General features: G+C 43.7%; 2 protein-coding genes across 2 annotated transcripts in view; one reads left to right on the forward strand and one right to left on the reverse strand.

Moving 5' to 3' along the window:
* The window catches only part of ptprq (protein tyrosine phosphatase receptor type Q), a 40,522-nt gene extending 22,131 nt beyond the window's left edge, over positions 1 to 18,391 (forward strand). Inside the window, exons 39-65 of the mRNA XM_069686096.1 lie at positions 541 to 712; positions 1,969 to 2,289; positions 2,367 to 2,642; positions 3,776 to 3,927; positions 4,194 to 4,335; positions 5,497 to 5,772; positions 5,877 to 6,248; positions 6,458 to 6,567; positions 6,742 to 6,928; positions 7,010 to 7,248; positions 7,439 to 7,508; positions 7,838 to 7,996; positions 8,203 to 8,494; positions 8,578 to 8,651; positions 8,759 to 8,858; positions 9,021 to 9,149; positions 10,770 to 10,814; positions 11,457 to 11,483; positions 11,636 to 11,717; positions 12,804 to 12,894; positions 13,004 to 13,080; positions 13,335 to 13,469; positions 13,605 to 13,730; positions 14,913 to 15,058; positions 15,222 to 15,357; positions 17,834 to 17,957; positions 18,039 to 18,391. Of these exons, the coding sequence (XP_069542197.1) occupies positions 541 to 712; positions 1,969 to 2,289; positions 2,367 to 2,642; positions 3,776 to 3,927; positions 4,194 to 4,335; positions 5,497 to 5,772; positions 5,877 to 6,248; positions 6,458 to 6,567; positions 6,742 to 6,928; positions 7,010 to 7,248; positions 7,439 to 7,508; positions 7,838 to 7,996; positions 8,203 to 8,494; positions 8,578 to 8,651; positions 8,759 to 8,858; positions 9,021 to 9,149; positions 10,770 to 10,814; positions 11,457 to 11,483; positions 11,636 to 11,717; positions 12,804 to 12,894; positions 13,004 to 13,080; positions 13,335 to 13,469; positions 13,605 to 13,730; positions 14,913 to 15,058; positions 15,222 to 15,357; positions 17,834 to 17,957; positions 18,039 to 18,076 (4,098 nt within the window). The 3' untranslated portion in view covers positions 18,077 to 18,391. The remainder of the gene's footprint in view (positions 1 to 540; positions 713 to 1,968; positions 2,290 to 2,366; positions 2,643 to 3,775; positions 3,928 to 4,193; positions 4,336 to 5,496; positions 5,773 to 5,876; positions 6,249 to 6,457; positions 6,568 to 6,741; positions 6,929 to 7,009; positions 7,249 to 7,438; positions 7,509 to 7,837; positions 7,997 to 8,202; positions 8,495 to 8,577; positions 8,652 to 8,758; positions 8,859 to 9,020; positions 9,150 to 10,769; positions 10,815 to 11,456; positions 11,484 to 11,635; positions 11,718 to 12,803; positions 12,895 to 13,003; positions 13,081 to 13,334; positions 13,470 to 13,604; positions 13,731 to 14,912; positions 15,059 to 15,221; positions 15,358 to 17,833; positions 17,958 to 18,038) is intronic.
* A 967-nt stretch (positions 18,392 to 19,358) lies between these two features.
* Positions 19,359 to 24,190, reverse strand: part of iqsec3b (IQ motif and Sec7 domain ArfGEF 3b) — a 33,288-nt gene continuing 28,456 nt past the window's right edge. The window contains exons 12-15 of the mRNA XM_069685679.1: positions 23,645 to 23,803; positions 23,466 to 23,549; positions 22,702 to 22,748; positions 19,359 to 21,706 (exon numbers count right to left, since the gene is read on the reverse strand). Coding sequence (XP_069541780.1) covers positions 21,287 to 21,706; positions 22,702 to 22,748; positions 23,466 to 23,549; positions 23,645 to 23,803 — 710 coding nt within the window. The 3' untranslated portion in view covers positions 19,359 to 21,286. The remainder of the gene's footprint in view (positions 21,707 to 22,701; positions 22,749 to 23,465; positions 23,550 to 23,644; positions 23,804 to 24,190) is intronic.

Consider the following 24,190-nt stretch of genomic DNA (forward strand, 5'->3'; position numbering starts at 1 on the left):
TTTAAACGGGTAATAAATATAAAGACATAAAATATAAAAAAATATAATAGATAACAAAATAAAAGAAGCAGTACTTTTTTGTCCTCCCTATTTACACACATGAGGGGGCCAGAGTATTAGGAACACCTCTGAATATAATGCAGCTCAGTACAGCCCCACCACCAATTATGGAGGTTTGATTGCACTCTGTGTTTATTTATTTAAGAGTCTTAAGGCCTGGTGGAAAAATTTGTCAGGTGGATGCAAAACAATACTCACAAATTAATGTTAATGTTGCTTTGTGTGTCCTGGATTTATAAAAATGTGCGAGTTAATAAAAGCTAATTGCTAACACATTCACCAAATCAGCTTCATCGTTGGATATTTTGTTCAAGTGGCCAAAAAGTAATACTGAATATATATGGGATGACTGATGGTTTCTGGTGGACCAACTCCTGCTTTGGTTTTTCTTTCAGTTGTCAGCCGTCTGTATAAAGCCTAAATGTTGCTCCTTTTTTTCAGTGTCAAAGTAGCGTTAAGGCTCTTCTTTTTCTTCCATAGAGAGTTCCCATGTCAGCCTTACCTGCCCCTACCCCTCCTGATTCCGCCCTCTCCTACACTCTGACTCGGCTGATTGGGGGCACAAACTACACCCTGTGGATGACCTCCAGCACAGTGGCGGGGGACGGAGGGGTCCAGAGCGAGCCGCTAACCCTCTTCTTACCAGAGGACGGTCAGTCAGACACACACAAATGAACACAATCCTACATATAGTATCATAATTAAGTTAAAAGAATAGATATAAACATTAATTGCTGCACATAACTACACAGAGGATTATTGCATACTGTGATGCAGAGTCTCACAGGTCTCAAGTCTGCACACTTTTTTCAAAACTCTTCAACTTCAAACAAAAAATTGCATAAAAACGCTGCGACTGAAGATGAAACTTTCAGCCTGTTAGTAAAAGGAGATAACAGTCTGTCTGGCAAACTGGCTCTATTTTTGTCCGCCTGTGACGCTCTGCCTTGAAGACAGCCAGTTTGTGTTTCCTTTAACTAAGCACGAAGAAAGTTGTGAGGGATTTAAAAAAACAGAGAGACAAAGAGAAAGAGAGGGAAGACCGTTTTACATGATGACACAGAACACTAAAGTGTACATAAAGCTGATCCTTTTGTTTTTATGTGATTTTGGGAAAAATGGTGCAGACAGCTGCCGCAGACTTTGTCACACATTTGTACATTGATTTAGTTTCTCTTGTTGACATTTTGCTTGTGATGTATTCTCTGTCTCTGAATGATTACTGCTCATACTGACTCCGTATCTCTGCCTGTGCTCTAGCTAGCTGCTCCACTCTCAGCCAAGTACCGGAGCTCCAGGACACCTTGTCTCTCCCGTACTGCCAAGCCCAGCGGGGGCTCACTCCCCTGGGCTCAGACCCCCACACACACCCGGCCCCTCACATCCACTCATTCGTCAGTTTTACCTCCCTTTCCCCTTCGTCTCCCCTTTCTTTAACCTTGTGTACCATGTGTTATTTTTGGAGGGGCCTAAATGATGAACAGGATGAGTATTTTCTCTTCAACTTCTTTCTTCCCTCCTGAATACTCTGTCTTTAAAGAGGTTGTTTACTTTATTGTTGTTTCTGTGTCTGTTTACTGTTTTACTTTGCTGTGTTTCTTTGTACCTAAAGTAATGCCATACCATATTTTTCTACTTGATGTGCTGTTGTTTTTGTTTTGTTAATCACGACCGTGCTGCCAGCGATTATGACAGTGCTTGTGACAGACGATGATAATAATGATGATGATGTTGATGACTGGTGTGCTGTTCATTTTCCCTCAAGTGTCAAGAGTGTGTATAGTTGATTGATGCTCTAATTTACATCCCCGTAGTAAACCCACTCACTTCAGAAGCTCAAAGCTTTCAAATCCTGTTGTCACTGGGAGTTAATAATAGTAACACCATTCTACTTGTGTCTCTCTTCAGTGCCGAGTGACTCGGTCAAAAACCTGACGGCTCAGATCTTCAGCTCCACAGCGATCATCGTGAGCTGGGACCCTCCCCTTGAGCCGAACGGCCGTCCCTACTACCTGCTTACCTTACAAGAAGCAGGCATCCTCGCAAACATGTCCAACCAAGGGACCCCGGCTGTCAACAAGACCATCAAGCACACCACGACTGACAATGTCTTCCTGTTCACCAGACTCAGGAAGTTTTTCCCTTATGTGTTCACTGTCACTCCGGCAACTGGTGCTGGCCCTGCCTACAACCATACCAGCACCATGTACCTGAGAACAGATGATGACAGTGAGTTTATCCGCACAGACATTCACCTATTAAGCATGTGTTTATTGTGACACTTACATGTGTGTGTGTCCCTTCAGTTCCCAGTTCTGCTCCGTTGCTGGTGAACACCATGAATCTCTCGTCCTCGTCCATCAAAGTGGTGTGGAAGCGCCCTCTGGAGGCCAACGGGGAGATAACAGAGTACACCCTCACTCTTCTCGGCCCAGGAGGATCCAATTCGACACAGACCTCCAGCACCTGGTTCATCCTCACCAACCTACTTCCTTACACAGCGTATAACCTCACCATTACGGCTGCGACTCGTAAAGGCTCGGGGCCCAATCTGCTGCTGCAGCTGCACACTGACGAAGGAGGTTAGTTTGGAAGAGGGCTAACATTTTTCTGTGATCCTGCTGGGATCGTGTAATTTAAGGGCTGTCAAGCGATAAAAAATAATCAATGTAATTAGTTACAGACTATGCGATTAATTTATCAAATTTAGTGAAGCATTGCATCACAGGTGGACTTCCACAGTCGGCATTAGCCTGTTTCTAGCTGGTTATTCCCTATTTCATCATTCTAACTGAGCTTTATTCTTAACCTAATTTAAGCGTTTAGTCACAAACTACTTTAATCTGTTTAACTGTCTGCCCTTCAGTTCATTTTACATGCACACACCTACAACTAAAATCTAATTAGAAAATGTGTTAAAAGTTTAAATGCTCATGGCACTTAAAATAGTACGAAAATATGATTATGGTAAGGTGCCGCCGTGGGCTTTAGAAGTCAGTCTGGAGTTTTGTTACAGAGAAGGTAACTGCTGTAGAAACCTCTTATTGCATTGCTGTTTTTTGTGATAGTCAAGTGAGTTTATTGCATTATTTTCTTGTTGTATAAAGTATTTTTCCTGTGTTTTTTTTTTCACATATTCCACTTTTTTTTTTGTAAATCCTCACTGCACTTTGGGAGGTCGAATTGTTCGACTATGCCTGTGTTAATCCCAATTGTTGGGAGGAGTTTGAAAGGGAACCCCGCTACATCTGCAACTTGCCCCGCCTCTCTCTGTTCCTGTACGTGTCTGCTCTGTTGACTTTCTTCATCAGCAATTTGTTCTAAAAAAAAGCTGTCCAAAAACTCTCCTTTTTTCACCTGTCATTCTGTTTTCAGAGCAGCAGGTGACAGCGTGGAGGCTTTTGTTAATGACATAGCGTATTGACTTCAGCACCGCTTATAAGCTTTTAAAACAGCTGCATAAGTAGGTCTATATTAAACAGACGAGGGCGTACCTGCAGAATCGATAGCAGTGCTGTGGACGTTTGTATGCTCAGGGGGGCATCATGAAGTGCAATTAATCTGCCTTTTTTTCTACTATTATTTTTTCTATAATAAATTAATCAAAATGAAAGCTTTATTTTGACAGCCCTAATAATTTAAGAAAGTATGGGTGTATATCAATTGTCTGTTTCAGTCGACCTTCTTCTTAATCTGTCTTTACTTTATGTTCCAGGCCCCATGTCCCCTCCCCGTAACCTCACCATATACAACCACACGGCCGTCTCCGTGTGGCTCAGCTGGGACCCGCCTCTGGAGCCCAATGGAGTGGTGATACAGTACGGCTTCAGGATCCGAGACCTCATCACACACACCGTCACACACAGGGTAACGTTAATTTCACACACGGAAAGCTACTCTGTAATAATAACAACACACACACTTGCACACACACACACTCCAGAGACCCACACAGTATAAGTACACACTGTCACACGGACGGTAGCTCTAATTTCACACCTCGGATACCTCTCAGCTGTAATATTTTATATACACGTGTGCTGATACAATGAGATGTTATCCATTTCAGAAATCAGTTGGATGAATTAATCTCCTATGTGTCACTTTGTGTGTCTGTGTGTGCACAAATGTAGAATTCATCTGGTCCGTCGACCACAGAGTATCTCTCAGGCTTCAGGCCTCATAGCTCCTATGAGATCAGTGTTTACAGTTACACCAGAGTGGGCCACGGGAATCAGTTCAGCAGCCCTGTGACCTTCACCACTAACGAGTCAGGTAAAGTACACACTGTCTACTGTACACGCAAGAGATGTTGGACAGGTTACCGCTCACACTTTGTGGTTCAAAATCGATCGTTTTATAAACTAAGATTTGTAAATTATGTTGAATCCAATTCATAAAATTGGCTCAAACATTTAATACACATGGATCCAAAAATAGAAAACAAGACAGAGTAAGAATTTTGAAGGAAATAAGAAGTTCAATTAAACTAGCGTTAAAGGCCGTGTCACATTGTGATGAATGAAGTTCTTTCTTATCTTATCTTCTCTTATCGTATTCAAAAGGAAACTGGACTTGGTTGAAAGTCTTAAAGACATTTGGCTTCTTCAGTTCAGTTCTTCTTCTTCTACCATGACCTGGATGACACAAACCTTCACACACATCTTCTTTCTTATCTAATTATAGCTGACCAGCAGTGTCCATTACCTCCTGGCCTGTAATGTCACACAGTTAAACGCATTCATCAATTTGTACACAGAACAAACTCGTCTTTGTCTTTAATCTCAGCTCTTATATTAAATGTTATGTCTACAGAGATTTCGTCAATCTGCTTTAAACACAGGCAGCCTGTTATATATTCCCTGATGCATCTGCATTAAGTAGCTGTAAAGTGTAGTGGGCGTAGAGGGTGTTGGGTCACACCGAATCCCACATTACTTTGGTTAACAAGACTCCCAACTAAAAAAGGATGCAAACTAATAAGTAAATGAAAAGTTCAAAAATGTCTGATTTAAAAGAAAAATAAATAATTGCTGTAAAGCTTCAGAGACGTTACGTTTGCGTAGGCAGTGGAGACACTACTGAGTCATCTTCACGAGCACATCTGTATGTGATTGTTAAAAAGGCTCACCAGCATAACTCAGTGTGATCTCAGGAACAGGGGCTCATAACAGCAGAGTTTCTGGCTGTTAATTATAGATGTGGTAGCTGTTGTTATTAAAAAATAGAATAAGTTTAAGTATGATTACAAATCTGTAAAGTGTGTCTCCAGTCTGCTCATTTGCTTGTGCAAAGACAATTTGTGTCAGCCATGAAATAACCAACGGCACTGGATACTGAAGTGTAATTTTCTCTTCTGAAATGGACAGTAAGAAAATGCTGAATAAAGCTAATGCACGTATAATTACTGTCCCTGTCTCACCTCTCCCTCTGCAGTGTCTGACGCCGTGGGGAACCTGTCTTGCTCTGGAGTCAGCTGGGATTCACTTCAGCTGTCTTGGGAACTTCCAGCCAACCCAAATGGGCAGATCCTTTTTTATGAGATTATGTTGGAGGTAGACTCGCATTCCTACACTCACCAGGCTCACACACCTGAGTACACAGTGACTGGGCTTTTGCCAGACCAGGGGTATGCACTCACTGTGGCTGCGGTGAACTCTGCGGGACCTGGAGACAGTGTGAACTGCACTGCTGCCACTCTTTCTGAATCAGGTAGTCTGTCTTATAGAGTTTGCAGCATTTCGGCTTCTACTTGCTACAAAACAGTAATGAATAATGAAAATACTGATATCGACTGTCTTTGTCTACCTTTACAGCCCCAGCCGCCCCTCGCTTCCTCACCATCTCTCAGGTCACAACTAACAATGTGACTCTTCAGTGGGCACCACCGCTCTCTATTCCGGGCCTGCTGAAAGAGTACCACATCATTGCACAGCTGCTTTCGACTGTTTGTGAACCAAACATGCTGACTACTGCACAGCCGGGCCCAGAGGACGAGCTGACCCCAGACTGTGTGAACTCCAATGCCACGCTGTCGGTGAATGCTTCGGATGGAAATGAAGGGAGCCTCAGCGTCACATTCCAGTCACTGGCTAAGTACAGATACTACCGCTTCAAAGTGGCCGCTGTGACCAACGCTGGAGTTGGAGAATATACCAACTGGAACTACGCACGCACGCTGGCTGGAAGTAAGAGCATGGCAGTTTTGATTTGACCTTTTTGTGCTGCCAGGGGAGGAGTGCCAGTTAGTCGTACTGTATCTGACCTCTCTGGTGGCACACGTGCATGCGGAGAAGACCTTTCCATGTTAAATCAGTATTTTGAAAGTCATTAGGTAGACACAGATGTATTTTAAGCCATCATAAGCTTTCTGTTTTTATCTTAACTCCTCCTTCAGACCCCGATGCCCCGCCCCGTGACCTGAAAGTGACCCGCACTGCCAACAGCCTTCGCATAGCCTGGGACACTCCGGCTGTACTCTCTGGACCGACTTCATATCTTGTGCAGGTTAACTCTTTTGGTTTTATATTTACACAAACATAAACATGAACAGTAAAGGTGTAAAAGATGATAAAATGTTCTCAGAATAGATTAAAAAAACGTTGGTTAGAGCTTTTTAACAAAACAAACAACATAAAAATACTCCAACTCTCATCCAGCATTAAATCTTGAACTCTGCAGGTCCACGGTCCTGATTTGAACATCTCAACAGTCCGAGCTCCAGGAGAGCTGATGACTGTCGTCGTTACCAACTTGACGGCTTTCACTTGTTACTTTGTGACTATCACCGCCTTCACTGGTCCTCTGGAGCTCGCTGCAGCTGATGGGAAGGCCATCGGGCCTATTGAGTTTCAAACACTAGAGGAGGGTAAATATCTTAGTTGTAGCACCTCAAACAGCTGCTGCCCGAGTGTAACAACATGACCAAAATCTTCTACTCTGTCCGCAGAACCCAAAGACCCTCCCAAGAATGTGATCCTATCAGTTATCCCAGAGGAGGTGAACCGTGTGAAGGTGACTTTTACCCCTCCAGAGGAGCCCAATGGAAACATAACTGCCTACTATGTGTATATATATGAAAAGGACCAGCTGGTCAAAAACGTCAGCCTTAATATCACACAAAGAGACCAAAACATGCTGACCGGTGTCATAGAGGGCCTAAAGGGAGGACACAGCTACAGTATACAGGTAAAGAGCACTTACATAATACAGACAGACACAGGCATGCACATTCAGGTGTACCCTCTGGGTGCACTGTGGAGCCGCAGACTAAAAACCCTGCAACTTTGCCGTTGTTTAAATTAGCTTTTTTCCTTAACTCACTTCTGTGCTCTCGTTCTGCTGCCTTCCTTCATTTCTTCTCTGTGCCTGTGTGTAGATTTCAGCGAAGAACGGGGCTGGTAGGAGCCCTCCGAGCCCACATGTACTGATCACCACAGGGATCAAAGGTAAAAGTCTTCCTTTTGTGTACTCCACTCTGCTCCACATTGCTTGTCTTATTCTTGATGCAGCAGTTCTCCATAGTAGATGTGAGGCAGAGAGTCCCCACAGAACAGTAGTATCAGTGCATCCTGCTCTGACACAGCAAATGTAACTCAGCGATACCCAGATGTGTCTTACTCTGACTGTTCAGAGCGGGTCTGTTTGTCATGTTTTATATGTGAATGCAACAGACCAATACATCTTCACACATACCGTGCTCACGCAACAACCTCTGCGTGCTCCAGTGTGTGTGTGTGTGTGCGCTCCTCTGTGTTCACACGTGCGTGTTTTCTAGCCCCGGCCAAGCCAACCCAGAGACCCCAGGCAGTGATGGGCCATGGAGGGGTTGCCATGGTAACCCACAGGAGTATCGCCATCTACATGCCTGCCTGTTTCTATAGTGACGACAATGGACCAATCACAAAAATCCAGGTCATCGTAGCCGAGTCAGGGGGTATGACTCTTCAAAAACATTGACAGCCATCACTTTTAGATGAATACACTTGGGTATCAGTTGTGTGTGTGTGTGTGTGTGTGTGTGTGTGTGTGTGTGCGCCTAGTATCTTTTCTTACAAAATGTACGCAAAAGCCAAAGGGCTAAACATCAGTTGAAATTTAACTCACGACCCCCTTCCCTCCTTTTCATTCCTCCCATCACAGTGAAGGACATCCTGAACCTGACCGACTGGAAGAATGCCTTCTTTCATCGTCCTGCCCCCTACCTGACTGACAAGGGGTTCCCCAACCCGCCGTGTGTTCCGCGGGACGGGGCGCCACGCATGGACACACACGTCAGAGGTGGTCGCAGAGTGTCCAGAGACGTCCAGCCCGTGGTGAGATACAATCACACGGCGGCGGGAACGTACGTGATCGGACGGGAAAACGACTGCATGAAGGAAAACGGCACAGAAAACCTGTGCAATGGACCTCTGAAGGCAAACACAGTCTATGTGTGAGTGCTCCACACGCACAACAACTCTAAAACTCTTATATGTACATGTGATAATATAATAACACTGGACTGTTGTTTACCAGGTTTAAGTTCAGAGCCACAAACATCAATGGCCAATCCACTGATTCTGAGTACTCGGAGCACATCAAAACTTCAGGTATTACATTCATACCTGTCTACATCAAAACACAGCCTGTATACCTGTGTAACCCTTTGTTTTATGTGCATTGTTGTCTATTCTGTCTCCTCTTCCTCTCTCTGTAGTGGATGGGGTGCTGACCAGAGATGAGCAGATCATACTGGGTGTTCTGCTCTCCTTCTTCTTGTCTGTGTTACTCATCATGATCATCTGTGGCTCAGTCAAGTAAGATCAGGCGTTCATTCATTTTCCATCATACATTTACCAAGTCGCTGCATCAAATGCAACTAAGTATGGAGTATGAATTAGAAATTAATCACCTTCTTTTTCTATTCTTATTCTGTATGAGCCGTGTTATTTAATCAGTTTGTTTGATTGACGTGTCAGGATACATCAGCGCAAGAAGGAGGGCGGGACTTACTCGCCCAGAGACGCAGAGCTCACAGACAGCAAGACTAAACTGGATCAGCTGATCGCCGTGGCAGACCTGGAGCTGAAACAAGAAAAACTCAACCGGTGTGTGTTGGGCTTTAATCAAATGGTGTGACTTTAACAAATATAAGGCGCACAGTTTTGGCAGCCAAAAAACTGTGAGCAACCGACATTGATTTCGCCTCTCCAGACGGATCTAATTCACCTAGAAAGAAATCTCTTTGCTGCAGCCAACTTCCTGTGCACGCCTGTCAACACAAAATCTTCTGTAGTTGTGGAGTTTGTGCAGAAAATAGAAGCAGCAGCACTATAGAACAATACAGCATCATCACGGCTTTATAGTTTACCTTCAGTTCTGCGCAGAACAGACAACCCCTCCTGTCTACATCTCTCCAACCGTGCTCTCATATAAATTCAGTGTCACATATTTTTGTTCTTTTTTTTGGCATAAGCAAGTGCACAGAGAATAAGGGCTGCAGGATGTTGAGAAACAAAGACAAATTAAACAATAGTTTTGGTGTTAAGGTCCCTGATGGATAGGATTAGGTGAGAAACTACAGGAAAGAAAATCTTTCAATATGAATGTTGAATTGTATTTTTATTTCCCAATATAGTAAATAATATAACATGAATACTGATATGATGGATCAACCAGTAAGCTTTGTGATAACCTTCCTTCCATCACATCTGTAGACCACCAGCATAAAAAGAGAGAGCAAAAATAGAGGGCTTATGTGGCCGCCTTCAAGTGTATAAGAATAAATGGTACCATAAAAACATAAAACCCATAAGAGAGACTCATGAGATGATAAACAGAATGAAAGTGCTTCCACTTGTCAGATAAGTCACCACCCCTTATCTCTTATGTGTAAAAGTAATACGCCTGCCCGACTGGAGCAAATATTTGCCTGCTTTATTACACTGTGCGCTGCTTCACTCGCTTCTTTGAGAAAAGATTGTCGGTTTTTGACAGCAGCATGTTGTACTCACCTTAAAGCTACATCACCTGTCTTTTAAGTTCAAAATACACTTTTATAAGCACAGTGTATGTTAAAGTTGTAATCTCGAAGTTCTCAGTTTCGTTCTATTTGGCGGCACTTAATGGCGAATACTTTACATCCCAGATAACCAGACGTCCTCGGTTGGCTCTGGTTGTAACTCTTGGCTTTCCTCGCTGACGGTCGCTTTCCTTTTTCGTCAAATTTGTTTCTTTTTCTTTGGATTTTCACTTATTTTTGAAGTTGTATCTGTAGTCATCGATCTTTTCTGTGTTTGTTCAGCCATAGTAGATTACTGTTTACTCGCAACACTTGCAGAGACCGGAGAAGCAGCCGCTTAGCTCCGCCTACCCTCTCTGGCAGACCAACCACTGCTGGGGGATGGAAACGCGTCACTAACTTGTCGCCACTTGGGATTTTTTTGTCGCCACAGACACCCAGTCTATAATAATACTCTATACTGTAAATGCAAAGGCTTTCATCAGTGGGCCATAGGCTCAATCACCATTGTGTTACCTCATTCAGTGATAGATAGTGACTTAACAGACATTTATTGACATGAAAATCTTCGAGATTATATCTTTAAAATAACACATTATTCTGTTACATGCCACATGCATGGCACAAATAACTTCTCCTGCATAAGTATCTTGCATTGACTCGCCTTGGCTTTGTTTTTTCTCACTGAGCGCTTTTCTCTCACCAGGTACTCTTCCTTCTTCTTTAGACGGAAAGAGATTTATGTGATCCAGTAAGTTGAGCTGTCGGCCTCTGTGTGACACATTTTCTGCTTTGTTTGCATGTTTTTCTCCACCTTTCATTCGTCACTGTGTGTGAGACAACATCACGTTAACCATTTGGCCTTAAATCATCCATCTTTGTTGTTTATTAAAACCGCGGTTGCTGTTGACAGTTAAATGAATCAATGACATCAGTATTTTGCCTTCAGCCTGCTCCTCTTCCTCCATCACCGGCAGAGATGGCGGAGGTGTGCTCACACTCCCCTGCTTGAGACCATTTTGATTTGTTTACTCACTCGCTATCTTGAAATTGCTTGCGAGGCTCAGCTATCTTAGGGGGCACAAATGGCAAGCTTTATCGATAGCTTCGAATCTACGCAGCTACAAGTCGTCAGTAATGCAAAGAAAATAGTCAGGGGAGGAAAACCATATGCATCATTTAAGTTCACTGACGTTAACACATTCCTTTAGAATGAAACATCAAAGTCAGAGTCGGCGTTTAATCTAAGTGGGTTTGATTAAACGTACAATGCCACACACTCATCGCTGGAGAATCCGTCCAGCTGTCATGGACAGAAATACCACAGTGTGGGATGTGATTATTGAGTTAATTTGTTTATTTTTGTTGATGTTTTCTGTCTATTTATGTTCAGGCTGCTCAGCTACAGGAAATCACTCAAGTAAGTCATCCTACATAAATAACGTGAATATGCAAACACACAGTAGCTGCAGCGTGTGCTCTTTTACATGTTGTAACCTAGAAAAGAAGAAAATAGCATATTGTTGTTGAGTTTTCCATCTGCGTCTCACATTCTGTGTATCTCTCCGTCAGGCCTGTCAACAAGAAGTCTTTCCTGCAGCACGTAGAGGATCTGTGTAACAACGACAATTCAAAGTTCCAGGAGGAGTTTGCTGTAAGTGTTTCCTTATAACCTGTTTATCAAAATATCAGAATAGGCATAATAAAGAAGAAAAATCTCCTGTTATTGACAAAAAGCATGAAAAGGTCTGCTGTTGGTAGACGAGGCGCATCACAAAATACAGATAAGAATTCAGAGCAGACGGTGAAAATAGAGGGAAAGTCATTGCAAACAAAATCCATCCATGTTTTTTTGCACCCTTTAAAAATGCCAAACAAGAGAGATAACATGATAATAAAGTCATAATCTCCGTGATTGAGCCTATGGCCCACTGACAAAAGCCTTTGCATTTGCAGTATATAGTATTATTATGGATGACTGGGTGTCACAAATCTCAAGCGGCGCCCAGTTAGTGACGCATTTTCCATCACCCAGCAGTGGTTGGTCTGCCGGAGAGGGTAGGCGGAGCTAAGCGGCTGCTTTTCCAGTCTCTGCAAGTGTTGCGAGTAAACAGTAATCTACTATGGCTGAACAGACAAAAAAAAAGATGGATGACTACAGATACAACTTCAAAAACAAGTGAAAATACAAAGAAAAAGAAACAAATTCGATGCTCAGATGAAGGCAAACAGTCTAAAAAGGAAAGCAAAAGTCCGATAGGAAAATCAAGAGTTATAACCGTAAAAACCGTGGACGTCACACATGCAACACTGTCTGGATATCTGGGAAGTGTGCTCCTGCAATTACCGCTTATCGCTATAGGTGTCACCAAAAAGAAGGAAACTGAGATGTTCGAGATTACCACTTTAAAAAGCTTTTGAAGATAAAACCTTACAAAACACAGTAGCAACAAATAGTAAGCTCAACATACCCTATTCTTAATAAATTACATGTAATCATTACAAGAACACGCCAACATGCCAGAGGATGCATGCTCTTAGCTGTAACTTAGTGACGTCTGGTGCTGTCTTGGATTTAACAGTATTTTTAAAGCTAAAAAAAATCTGCCATATAAATATGTTATGTTTGAATTTCTCAATTGCTTTTGCACATTTTCTGTAAATCCAAAATTTAAGAAATGCAAGCCCGACCTTTAACCTCCTCTGTTTATGTAAACGCTGATGTGTTAAATCTTCCCAGGAGCTTCCAAAACTGCTGCAGGACTTGGCCACCACAGACGCTGACCTGCCCTGGAACAAATCCAAGAACCGCTTCCCCAACATCAAACCTTGTAAGTGGTCAGGCTGAGTATGAGCTCTCAAGTGTTATGATACAGTATACCAACATTATCTCTGTGTATGAGCTGTTATGCTATGCCTTTCTCTCTACACTGTGTCTAGACAATAACAACCGAGTGAAACTGCTGTCAGATCCGGGCACTGCGGGCTCCGACTACATCAATGCCAGCTTTGTCTCAGTGAGTACCTGGAGGGCCGCTTCCACTTGGGTCATTATCAGGTTGTGAGAGTTGTTATTCAGGCATGAGATGTATTGTGGCAATTAGAGGAGTTTGTGCAAGATATTTCCCTGTCTCTCTTTCTGGTTCTGTAAGATAAATAGACAGACAGACTGATAGATAGAAAGACAGACGGATTTTACAGAAGATAATTTCAGCATGCTGCTTGTTGCGATTATAAACCCCTCTCTCTCTCTCTCTCGTTCTGTTTCCAGGGCTACCTTTGTCCAAATGAGTTCATCGCCACCCAGGGTCCCCTTCCTGGCACGGTGGCTGACTTCTGGAGGATGATCTGGGAAACGGGAACTCGCACCATCGCCATGCTCACGCAGTGTTACGAAAAAGGCAGAGTGCGTCATGAGACATGTGTCACTGTTATGAAATAGCATTCAGAGAAAAAAGGCTGGGCTCCAGTACACCAGGAGGGGTGTATCTGCTATGAAAATCTAATGTGTGTGTGTGTGTGTGTGTGTGTGACATTTCAGATTCGGTGTCACAAGTACTGGCCAGAGGACAATAAGCCAATGTCCGTGTTTAGTGACATTCTCATCTCCAAAGTGTCAGAGGAAGTCCTTCCTGACTGGACTGTCAGAACCCTCAAAGTAGAAAAGGTAACGAACACGTGCAAACTGTGGAACACCAAAAAACTGTCACCATTTTTGCTAATTCGCCACTTTTCCATCTAACTGGATAATGATAAACAAATGAAGAGTGATTCACTGAAGGCTTTTGCTATGAAAAGTAAACGGGCTACCAGAGTGATTTACAGGCAGACTACTTACAAGAACATTTGAACAGTTTCAGAAACTTTCTTGCTTACGTTAGATGAGAATTAGAAGATTGATACCACTCTCATGGCTGCGGGTAAATAAAACGCTGTTTCCAGTCTTTATGCTAATCTAAGCTGAGCTAACACTCTCCTGGCTGCAGCTTCATGATTTGATCTTCTTATTTAAGTCACTGAAAGCTTGTCCCAAAATGTTGAACTATTCCTTTAATGGGGCCGTATCTTTTGAATGGATATTCTCATATTTTCACATTTTTGGGTTTTTATTGTTCACAGTGAAAAAATGAAAACTGCATAATTCTGTTTTTTTCATTACATTTTTAAAAAGGTCGCCTCTGAAATGGGCCGTTCAGAACAGCTGCAGGTTTCTACATAGAACCTTGCTTTCGCTGATATCGACCAGTCGATCATTCACCGTCATTCACCTCAGGCTGCCTTCTCGCACTAGCTTGTAGTCAAGTTGTTGTCAAGATTTCAACTTACAATTCCAGGCAATTCTGGCTCATACATATAAGGCCGAATAACCAACCCTAAAGCAGCCATGTTTTTCTACAACTTTGGAGTGACAGCGCAGCGGCCGCTCCCCCATGTGGGATCGCACACGTGAGGGAGGGGCTATGCGATCACTCCAAATACTGTCAGCCAATCGTAGCTGAGGTCTGACCTTTGAATGGCAAAACAGCTTGTTAGTTTCAGGAGGAAGGAAAATAAAATTACAATATGTATACAATTTTAAAAGCGAAACAAACTTTAGCAACTTGATTCATAAACATGAATAATAGATAATTGATTGCAGAGCTAAAATATGTCCCCTTTAAGACATGTTGTGTTATGCCGCTAACGTTAAACCCCTTAAAATGTATCAAAATTATCATCATCTATTGCGTGAGTACATAAAAGTAATGTTATTACAACTATAGTTGCATTTTTAGTTTGTGAACAGTTGAGAAAGTAAACTCAAGCACTGAAAATACTTTTTATTACTTGTATGAATTCCTGTGTGCAGCACGGGAACTACCTTATGGTCCGCCACTTTAACTACACATCGTGGCCTGAGCACGGAGTCCCAGAGTCCTGCAGCACGCTCATCAAGTTTGTCAAAGCAGTCCGAGGCCACAGACACGACAACACTACTATAGTGGTCCACTGCAGGTACTGTGGCACGTCAGGGGTACTGGTACAAAGTGTGCTCATTATTTATTCTGTTATTATTCAAAGGTTGATCCAAAAATGCCTTTGATTTGATAACCTCCTCTTTACCTTGAGCAGAGCAGCAGACAGTACAGTAGTGTGTTCTTCTCTTTCTGTTTCTCAGTGCTGGAGTGGGAAGAACAGGTGTGTTCGTTGCCCTCGACCACCTCATTCAGCACATCAGAGATCACGACTTTGTGGATATTTATGGCCTTGTGGCTGAACTGCGCAGTGAGAGGATGTGTATGGTTCAGAATCTGGTGAGTTCACTTCATATAAGACAAATTTCACAACCCGGAGAGGATGAATAAGAGACAAAAAGGGGTTTCATACAGTATTTTGTCTTAAGTTGTTCCAGTAAAAGTGGCAGTGTAGTTGTCCTACTTTTTGCTTCTTGCCCTGCTGTGATCCCGTCCCCAGGAGGAAACATTTGGAAAAGTCTTGTTTTGACGAAGGAAATCTGGCAGCAGATAAAAGGCCGACACTGAGCAGGATTCCCCCTCTTGAAGCAGCAGGAATCTATCCTAAAATTACCTTAATCAGTCTTTCAGTATATTCAGTGACACTGCAGGGACCCTCAGCCTGGTGCCTGTGCTTCTTTCCAAGTATTATTGTTTTATTATTTCTGCTTGTTCTGTACATTTCTTGGTGTCCACATTTTGGCACGGAGATATGAGCCCGCAGTGGCTGCAGCTTCAAGAGCGGCTTGCAACCCGTGAGGGCATGATTCTTTGTGACAGCAGTGATCAGTGTGCCAAGCAGCTCACTGTTAGCATAGCAGTCCAATTATATTTGAACAAGAGCAGCTCAGCTTTAAGAGGCCATCATTCAGATCTGTTATAAACTCGCAAATGTCATTATTGAAGTACTTGAGCCCGGTAACAGCTTTAACCGAGCCCAGTGTAACCCTGTCATCAGAAACACTCATGTGGAAGTGAACCAGATCTTGCAGAGGTCCAATTAGTTCCACTTTCATACTCTATTCTTGTTCTCCTACATGTTGTAGTGATAAAATGACAGTTTTAACTACCATCTCAGGTGTTGTCGCTTATGTTTGAAATTTCCTAGATAATTAAAGGGCAAGTTCGATGATTTTCAACCTCAGTCCTATCGCGCTATTATGGGGAGCTAACGCCATCATGGTAGAAAAGAAATGCAATTTCGCTCCGTGCCTTTGGAGGACGCTATCCGCTTCTCCAATGGGCGCAGGAAAACCAGGGAGCTCGCTAAACTACACTTCCTCAATCTAGGACACCCGCCTCCGATGTCATGTCTCATTCAAAATCGTCAGGTTTGAAATGTAGATTGCAGACCTGAAGATTTTTGAGACGATCCACCGGTATTTTCTTGTCGTATTTCGGATTCTGTACCACTCTGAGCCATCGCCTGCAGCGAAAACAGTCGTATTTCACTCCAGCGTCTCTCGCTGGCGATCCTTTCAGAGGGAGCGGCGCAATGCACTCTGGGTGTTGTAGGAATGTAGAATGGGCGAAACCACGAGCTGTTTGTACAACTCTCCACAGCTACGCTGCCAATTTCAAATATTATTGCTTCTATAGATTACAGAGAACACCAGCTTTGACTGACAGCTGCTTTTTCCAGTGGCGAACTGCTCCTACTCCTCCTAAATTTGGTTAGGGATATATTAAAACCTGAGTAGCAGCCTGACAGCTCATGTTGCTTGCCTGCTGTATTGATCTTCAAAAATAATCTGCACTAAACTGAACTGAATAAATCAATGATGGATAATCTAATGAAGTCAAGAGGCGTGTTATATAACAACATACATTTGAATTGTGTTCAAAGTTAGAAGGTTCAGTTTGACAGATGTCACAGCACAGGTAGTTGTTAAATAATTTGTGTAAGGTCTGGATGATTTAATTATGGTGCAGCCTGGTGGCTACTGACCACTGTTGCATAATAAATGCCTTGTTTTCAACACTAGAACGGTTGTAGGCGACATCTTTCTGCTGTCGCTCCTCTCCTTCCCTGCAGTAACGCTCGCTCAGCTGCGTCGGCCGGGTCGGCTCAGTCAGATCCTCTTCCCGTGCCAACAGACGTCCGCTGAGCTCCACGTCGGTTTCAGTTCATTTAGGTTAACAAATAGACACGGACAGACACCAAACAAGAATCCTTCAGGGATGAAGGTTATTATTCGCAAAAGAATTGTTTGGTGCCTTTATTGGAAGCATGCCACTCTCAAGTGTCCGTATCTCTCCACTCAGCCAGAGAAGGAGTCTAATGAGCAGCTTTATGGGCCAAAAAATGCTTTTGTGCCCAGTGAGCTGCTTTGATTTGCATTCATGGGATGTTATCTTGAAACAGGGTATCCAGTCCTGTCACACATCCAAGGCTCTGGCGGCTGCAGCATTAAGGGAAAAGGCAGTTTTTATTATCACAATTTAGTCTAACTGTGAGTCTGCTAATGTTTCCTTTGCTTAGGAAAGTAGGGATAAAACTTCAAATCGGCTCTGATAGGTTTGTCACAAAAAAGCGCAGAAAGAAATGATGAAATCTTGATGTGTATGCGAGCAATCTGAAATCTAAAATTCAGTTATTTTTCTGCTAAGTTGTAAAATGTTGTCATTATTTTATGCATTTTTCCTGTTTTCCATCATCAGATAGTAAAGCGCTTACAAACAAGGTCCCCCGCTCAGCATCGGGCACCACGACAGTCCAAAGAATAACTCGTTTTAAGGCTGAACATGTGCTGTGTTTCTGTCTTGTGTGCGTCAGGCTCAGTACATCTTCCTGCACCAAAGCACGCTGGAACTTCTCAACAACAAAGGCAACAGCCAGTCCATCTGGTTTGTCAGCTACTCTGCTCTGGAGAAGATGGACTCGCTGGACGCCATGGAAGGTAAACGACAACATGTAAACACACAATCCTTACGCTCCTTACAGCACGGTGCTCACTCCACACGTCCTTACTGGTCTGCAGGTGACGTGGAACTGGAATGGGAAGAGACCACGATGTGAGGAATGCCGCGGCCTGAAGGAGGGTGACATTTGTATGACTTTGAGGTCACTTGGATGTGACAACGTTAGAGGGAGCTGGAGACGAACAGCACAGTCTGAACTGAACAGCCTGTCAGTCGACCAAGACTTCAGAAACACTTCTCAGTGCAGTCCTCCCTTTACTGAACCTCCTGTCCACTTGTTTTCAAAGAGAGAGAGAGAGAGAAAAACAGAGGAGACAGTGACAAACCAGAAACGTCGAGGAGAAAATAGTGAAACGGTGAGCTGGCTGCGAAAGCTCTATGACATCTGTACGCCTACAGGTACTTTGCACAAATAGATTCCACTGTAATTACCGTTTAATGTTGATATCATCTATGTTTTTGTAATATAATTTATTCAGCCAAAATGGTATTTTTTTTGTTTCAATCTCTTTGTCATTCTGCCTGCGTCGGAGCTTTGACAGCATTTCTGTTTTGTTTATCCTTCCTCAAGAGTGATTTGCAAAAATAAAAGCTGCTTGTATTTTTTCTGGCCTTGATGCTCACTGAAACACTCGAGAGCATTTCCGCGAGACTCTCCTGCGTCAAATGTAGCCGATTTGACACGGCGATATGAAATTACCAATTTGCTGCTTTTATTGCGTAGAGGACGGACTCGGCACCTTTGGATAAATTATGTACTCCTCCGAATCACACGGACAAATACACAAACATGCAGAGTCACTACGACACACACACACACACAACTCCACATCTCACAAGTACAAGTCGGATTCAATATTGCTTTGACCTCATTCATTACTGAGAGAGATCAGACCCGGGAGCACTGATTTCCCATAAGCTCCTTCATTCCGCCGTCCTTCCTGGGCACACCTGGACCTGCCGCAAAATCATTCATTAGAGCGGCAGACACTGTGGAGATGATACTGTTATGACGCAGACAGACGGACAGACAGGCGGGCGAGAGTAAAAACTACTTTATTCTTTCATTCTCTTCAAACAGAAAAAATTAGAAATATTCCATTAGTAAACATGTTGATCTTTAAGAAATCTCCTTTTTAGAAATATCGTGAGGGTGCAAAGATTAATGACAGTGCTCCACAGTGAGGATGCAGATCGGTGCGTCTCCATGGAGAAGTTGAGGGGGAGGATGGGGTAAGAGGAGGAAGGGAGGAAGTAGAGAGAGAGAGAGAGGAGGGGGGAGAAAATGACATCAATCAACCCAACATGCCCTGACAATAATGATACAAACATGTAATCAAACTCCCCCCCCCCCCCCCCACCCCCCACCCACCCCCGTGTGCTGTAAATGAAAAAACGTAAGATCTCATGCTGTATAGTACAAGTCAGTCAGAGTTTACAGGAAACGACGCGGGGCTGCTGACTCGGGAAATCAAGCCGTTTCTAAGATGGATCTAAGCTGGAGTTGTTGTTGCTTTGGCAGCTATGTGCATGTTTGTGTACGTCAGTGTGTTCGGCTGTGTATGCACCTGTGTGTATATATATATATATCTGTGTGTGTGCGTGAACTGAAGTGTGAGTCACTGTACGTAATCACCAAGCACAGCATAGCCCTTTACACACCTGAACAGGTGACACAGCCATCTCTTAATAATCCTATAATAATATGACAGTAATTTAACGATGAATGCAGATCTGTAATAATATCAGTGTGTATTCTATAAAAGCTGCCTGTCTCTGGTAGCAGTAGGATTTAGGACACCCCCTGATATTAAATGTGAATAATAATAATATCTATAATAACTATAATATCCTTTTTTCTTTTAAACTAGATCTTCTCTGTACAAATACATACGTAGATACACACACTGGGCAAACCAACCACTTTTTCAGAATAAATCTATATCATCTATTTACAATATATCCAATATATTCTGTGGTGCAAAAGGTACAAGACGTGTTCGGTGTGTCTCAGTTGGATGATTTTGTGATCTGCTGTACAAACCGGCTCGAGCCGTCGACACCGGACAGACGACACATTGATGAAATCGTTAATTATTCCATGGACATCTTCAGTTTTTCTCCCCTGATAAACATTCAGTATAAGAATGCATCTCAGCTTTATAACATTTCCAGTGCGCAAGAAAAATATAATACTAATATTTTCTGTGAGGTGACATTGTTCTACCCTGTGTGGAGCGACTTTCATTCTTATTTTTAAACTAAATCTAAGAGATTTCAGGGCAGATATATCGCCTCGATCCAAAAGTAACAACATTATTCACACTGGGAAACCCATTAGGAGTAAATGTACAGGAAGGGGAAAGGCTTCGTCTGGCTGTTTTAGCCTTGTTTTGGATGAATTGCCAGCCCTGCTCTCTGCTGCGCATGAGTAAGCAGAATGAAGACACGGCACACGGGCTCGCTGCTCTCGGTGCGACTCAGGAGGTGCAGATATTACAAAGTTACAGTGAAATCCTTTTCCTGAGCTCTGTGAGAGCAAAAAACGCCACAGGATCAGGGGAGTCGCACGCTACTGAGGAGATATCTGCTCACACGAGTTCAGCGAAACGCACAATGAAGCACAGAAAAATATGATTGTCGTCAGGATATGGTTTTGGGTTCGTTTGGTGAGTAGCAACATCCTCGCTTAATACACAACACCGCACATGACAAGGTAGACATGTCAGAGCCTCTTTCGTACCTTCTTCCTCCCACACACTGATTATCTGTTCCCTAGAAAATGAGGGAAACAAATAAGCTGGTTCTCCTGTTTCTTCACATTATGCCGAGATGAAAAACCAAAGATAACAGTGAGGAGGAGCTAGATAAGCTCTGCTGAAACCGTTTCTCAATTATGCTGAAATCCCAAACAAAGGAAAATGAACACAGGTTTTTCCTTCATATGTAAAGCGATCCTTTGTCCTTTCAGGGCTGCCATCCCTTCGTTTCGCAGTCAGAGCTCACAAATATGTTTGTTGGAAAGGTGACAGTTAAAAATGCAAAGTCACAAGATCTCGAAAGAGTGTGAAATCTAGATGGACAACACCATCAGCTACTGGGTGACAAAAGAAAGAAGAAAAGTCTCTCAGGAACCACGCCTTGTTCATACGTCATCGCTCCTTCGTCCTTTTGTTTGACTCGTACAGTATTTTGTTTTGCTTTTATCTCACTGTTCAGAGTGAGTCGACGCGTGCTACAGCATGTCTGTTGTGTGTGAATGTGAGGGTCTCATCTGGCCCTTGGGGTTCGTAGAGCAACGGACGACTCAGACGATGCTGCGGGAGCCGCTGGAGTTGCGCCTGCGGGTGAGAGGCATGGTGTGGTGGAAGGGCATGGGTGAGTCAGGGGGACAGAACTGGTGCGGGTGGTTGTAAGGTGGAGGAGGGGGCGGCAGAGGGGGCTGAGGGCCGTCTCCTTCTCTGACGCGCACAGGTGTGGACAGGGCCGACTGGATGAGCTGATGCGCGGCAGGGCCTTGGCTGAGGAAGGCCTCCATCCGCCCCCGCCCGCTCTGGTCCACCACGATCACCTTGACGATCTGCTGGCATTGGATGAGTGTTTCTGGACGGAGCTCTCCGGCTTGGACGGGGCTGAGCAGGGCGGGTGGTGCAGCCAGGGCCAGAGGCGTGGACTCAATGCTGGGCTGGCTCAGTTGATAGGTCTGCAGCCTGTTGTGAATTGACACCTAGTTTAGGAACAGTCAGAGAACGCATGAGGAGTTACCAGCCTGAACGCAGCCTCTACGCAGCCCTCTGGTGTGTTACGCACATGGGCATGCAGGCATGCAGGTAGGTAGTATGCAGAGCGAGCGCATGCAAAATACACAACCCACCCCTCTTGTTCTCTTAATCATGTCTTTACATGATTTAGACTTTGTCTCAATCACACGTCTTTCACAAACACCAGCCCAGACAGAGAAAAGGATGTGGGGTAAGGAGAGATTTTAGTCAGAGATCATGGCGGGACGTTTTGGATTTAATGCGTGTGTGTGTGTGTGCGAACATGATCAATGAGAGATAGAACAAGAAGCTAAAAGAGGGAGTGTCAGGAGAGGAGAGAGGTGACACCGAGGGCGTGGTGTCTCCCTAACACACTTATTTACAGCTCTAAAGGACTGACTGAGAGGCAGGAGAGAGAGGAGAGCATGGATAAAGGAGTAAAGCTGGAGAGCTGGGCTTCTGTCACTTTGCTTAGTTAAAGGAATGGCTGGTTTTTTAACACTCACACACCCACCCACCGACCCACACACCCGACAGACTGTTAACGGTATCAAGCTTATGTGGCTTTGTAGATGGTATTCTAGGAGCCAGCCAGGCTTATGGTGGCTTGCAAAGGCTTATACAGTAAGGCTGTCAAGCGGCAGCTGATGAAAGAAGAGATGTTTCATAGCGAACAGAGTGGCTGCTGATCCACTCACGAGGCACAGAAAGAGACCGTTTGTAGCGCCACTACAGCCGGCTCCTCTCGGCGGCCTTTGTATCCTTGGCTGCATAGTGGAGATGCGCCTGAGGCGGTGCTCTTTTAAAAGCAAAGCATAAAGCAGACTCTCTTTTCAGGATGAGGCACGGTCCCCGTATAACAGCACACACACACACTCACCCTCTCACATACGAAACCACACCCACAGAGCCGGAGTGCAGGCACTTACCTGGGGGAGACAAGACAGGCGTTCAAACTTACCTCGACTGTGTTGTTGTTGCCGGTTTTATCGTACGGATCCTGTTGGCCTGTGGGGGAAAACGGCTTCATTTGTAAGTCGACATGCAGATTTTATTTTTTATTTACAGGATGTTAAAAAGTGAAAACACATCCGCATACAGAGCGCTGAAAAATAATACTCTCATTTGTTTTATTCCTAAGAGTAAGACTGTAAAATCAATGCAGCTGTCATGCGTGTTTAAAGACAGAAGAAAACAGGGAAAAAGCTGCCATGCAAAATGTACACCACCATCTCTTAAACTGATCATCTGTATCTAGCTGTTTTTAAAGGAAAAGTTTTTGGGAGGGGAATGGTTTGCTTACTTGTTAAGAGAAAGATGAGAAAATCAATATCCCTCTCATCGCTCATGTAAATATGTAGCTAGAGCAAGCAGCTTATGATAGCATAAAGACTAGAAACAAGGGGAACCAGCTCGCCCGGGTCTGTCCAAAGGTTTCATATCATTCTATAGTGCCAGCACCTCCGGATAAAGTTCATTATTCACATTTATTTTTTCCTAATTAATCCAAAAACCTTTGCTAACGCTAAGTGAGCCCTGCACCTGTGCAGAAAGATGACATTTTAAGCCTCTGACCATCACCCGCTCTCATTATTTTCTTTTAGTGTGGTGTTTTCATGCATGATGCTTTTCAATTTTTTACATTGCCTTGAGTAATGTATGCATTGTTATGTGTAATGAATGCATTGTTATGAGTAATGTGCGCTGCATGAGAATAGCCGGTACCTGAGGGAGAGCCTGTGTGCGTGTCCACTTGCCCGCCATTGGTGTGTATGCCGTGTTGGATGCCTTGCTGCCTCTCCAATTCCCCTACAGCACAAGAATGAGAGATTGCAACCAACCACGTGTATGACGGCTTATTTTGTTTGCATTTGCATACGTGAGGTGTGTGTTTGCATCCTTACACTGGATGTGTATCTGCTCCATCTCGTTGACCTCTGTGATCGCCTCTCGGAGCTCCTCTGCAAACTTCCTCAGCTCTTCTCCGCTCGGGGAGCAGAAACTCACCAGCTGCTTCTTCTCTGAGGTAAACGGGCTGAGCATGGTGATGCCATGGGCGTAGACTGAAAAGACACAACAACAAAGTGAAAAAGCTTTCAACATAACTTTGATCCTTAAAAAACAGGACGCAGTGTTTGAGGATCTTTCAAAAAGTGCGTTGGTTTCTTCTTTACAAAAGTTTGCTGCTAAGAATACAAACAAAAACCCTTTGTGGTTAATAACTAATGTGTTTCTGTTGAGCGCCCTCTTCTACAACATCACAACTACAGGTTTGCTGAAATCTGAGGAATACAACATGTCGTTTCTTTTTTTCTAGTCACTCAGACAATTTAAGCCAGTAATAAATATCGCCGCTAAATGTCTGAAATTGCTCTAAAGCTTGCTGCCATCTCTATGAGAGAGTGTGTGTAGGGCACTTTGGGTAAAATATATATAAATGCAGCAATTTA

Source organism: Semicossyphus pulcher, unplaced genomic scaffold, assembly GCF_022749685.1.
Source record: "Semicossyphus pulcher isolate SPU_LCO1_2020_fin unplaced genomic scaffold, fSemPul1.0.p SCAF_8, whole genome shotgun sequence".
NCBI lineage: Eukaryota > Metazoa > Chordata > Actinopteri > Labriformes > Labridae > Semicossyphus > Semicossyphus pulcher.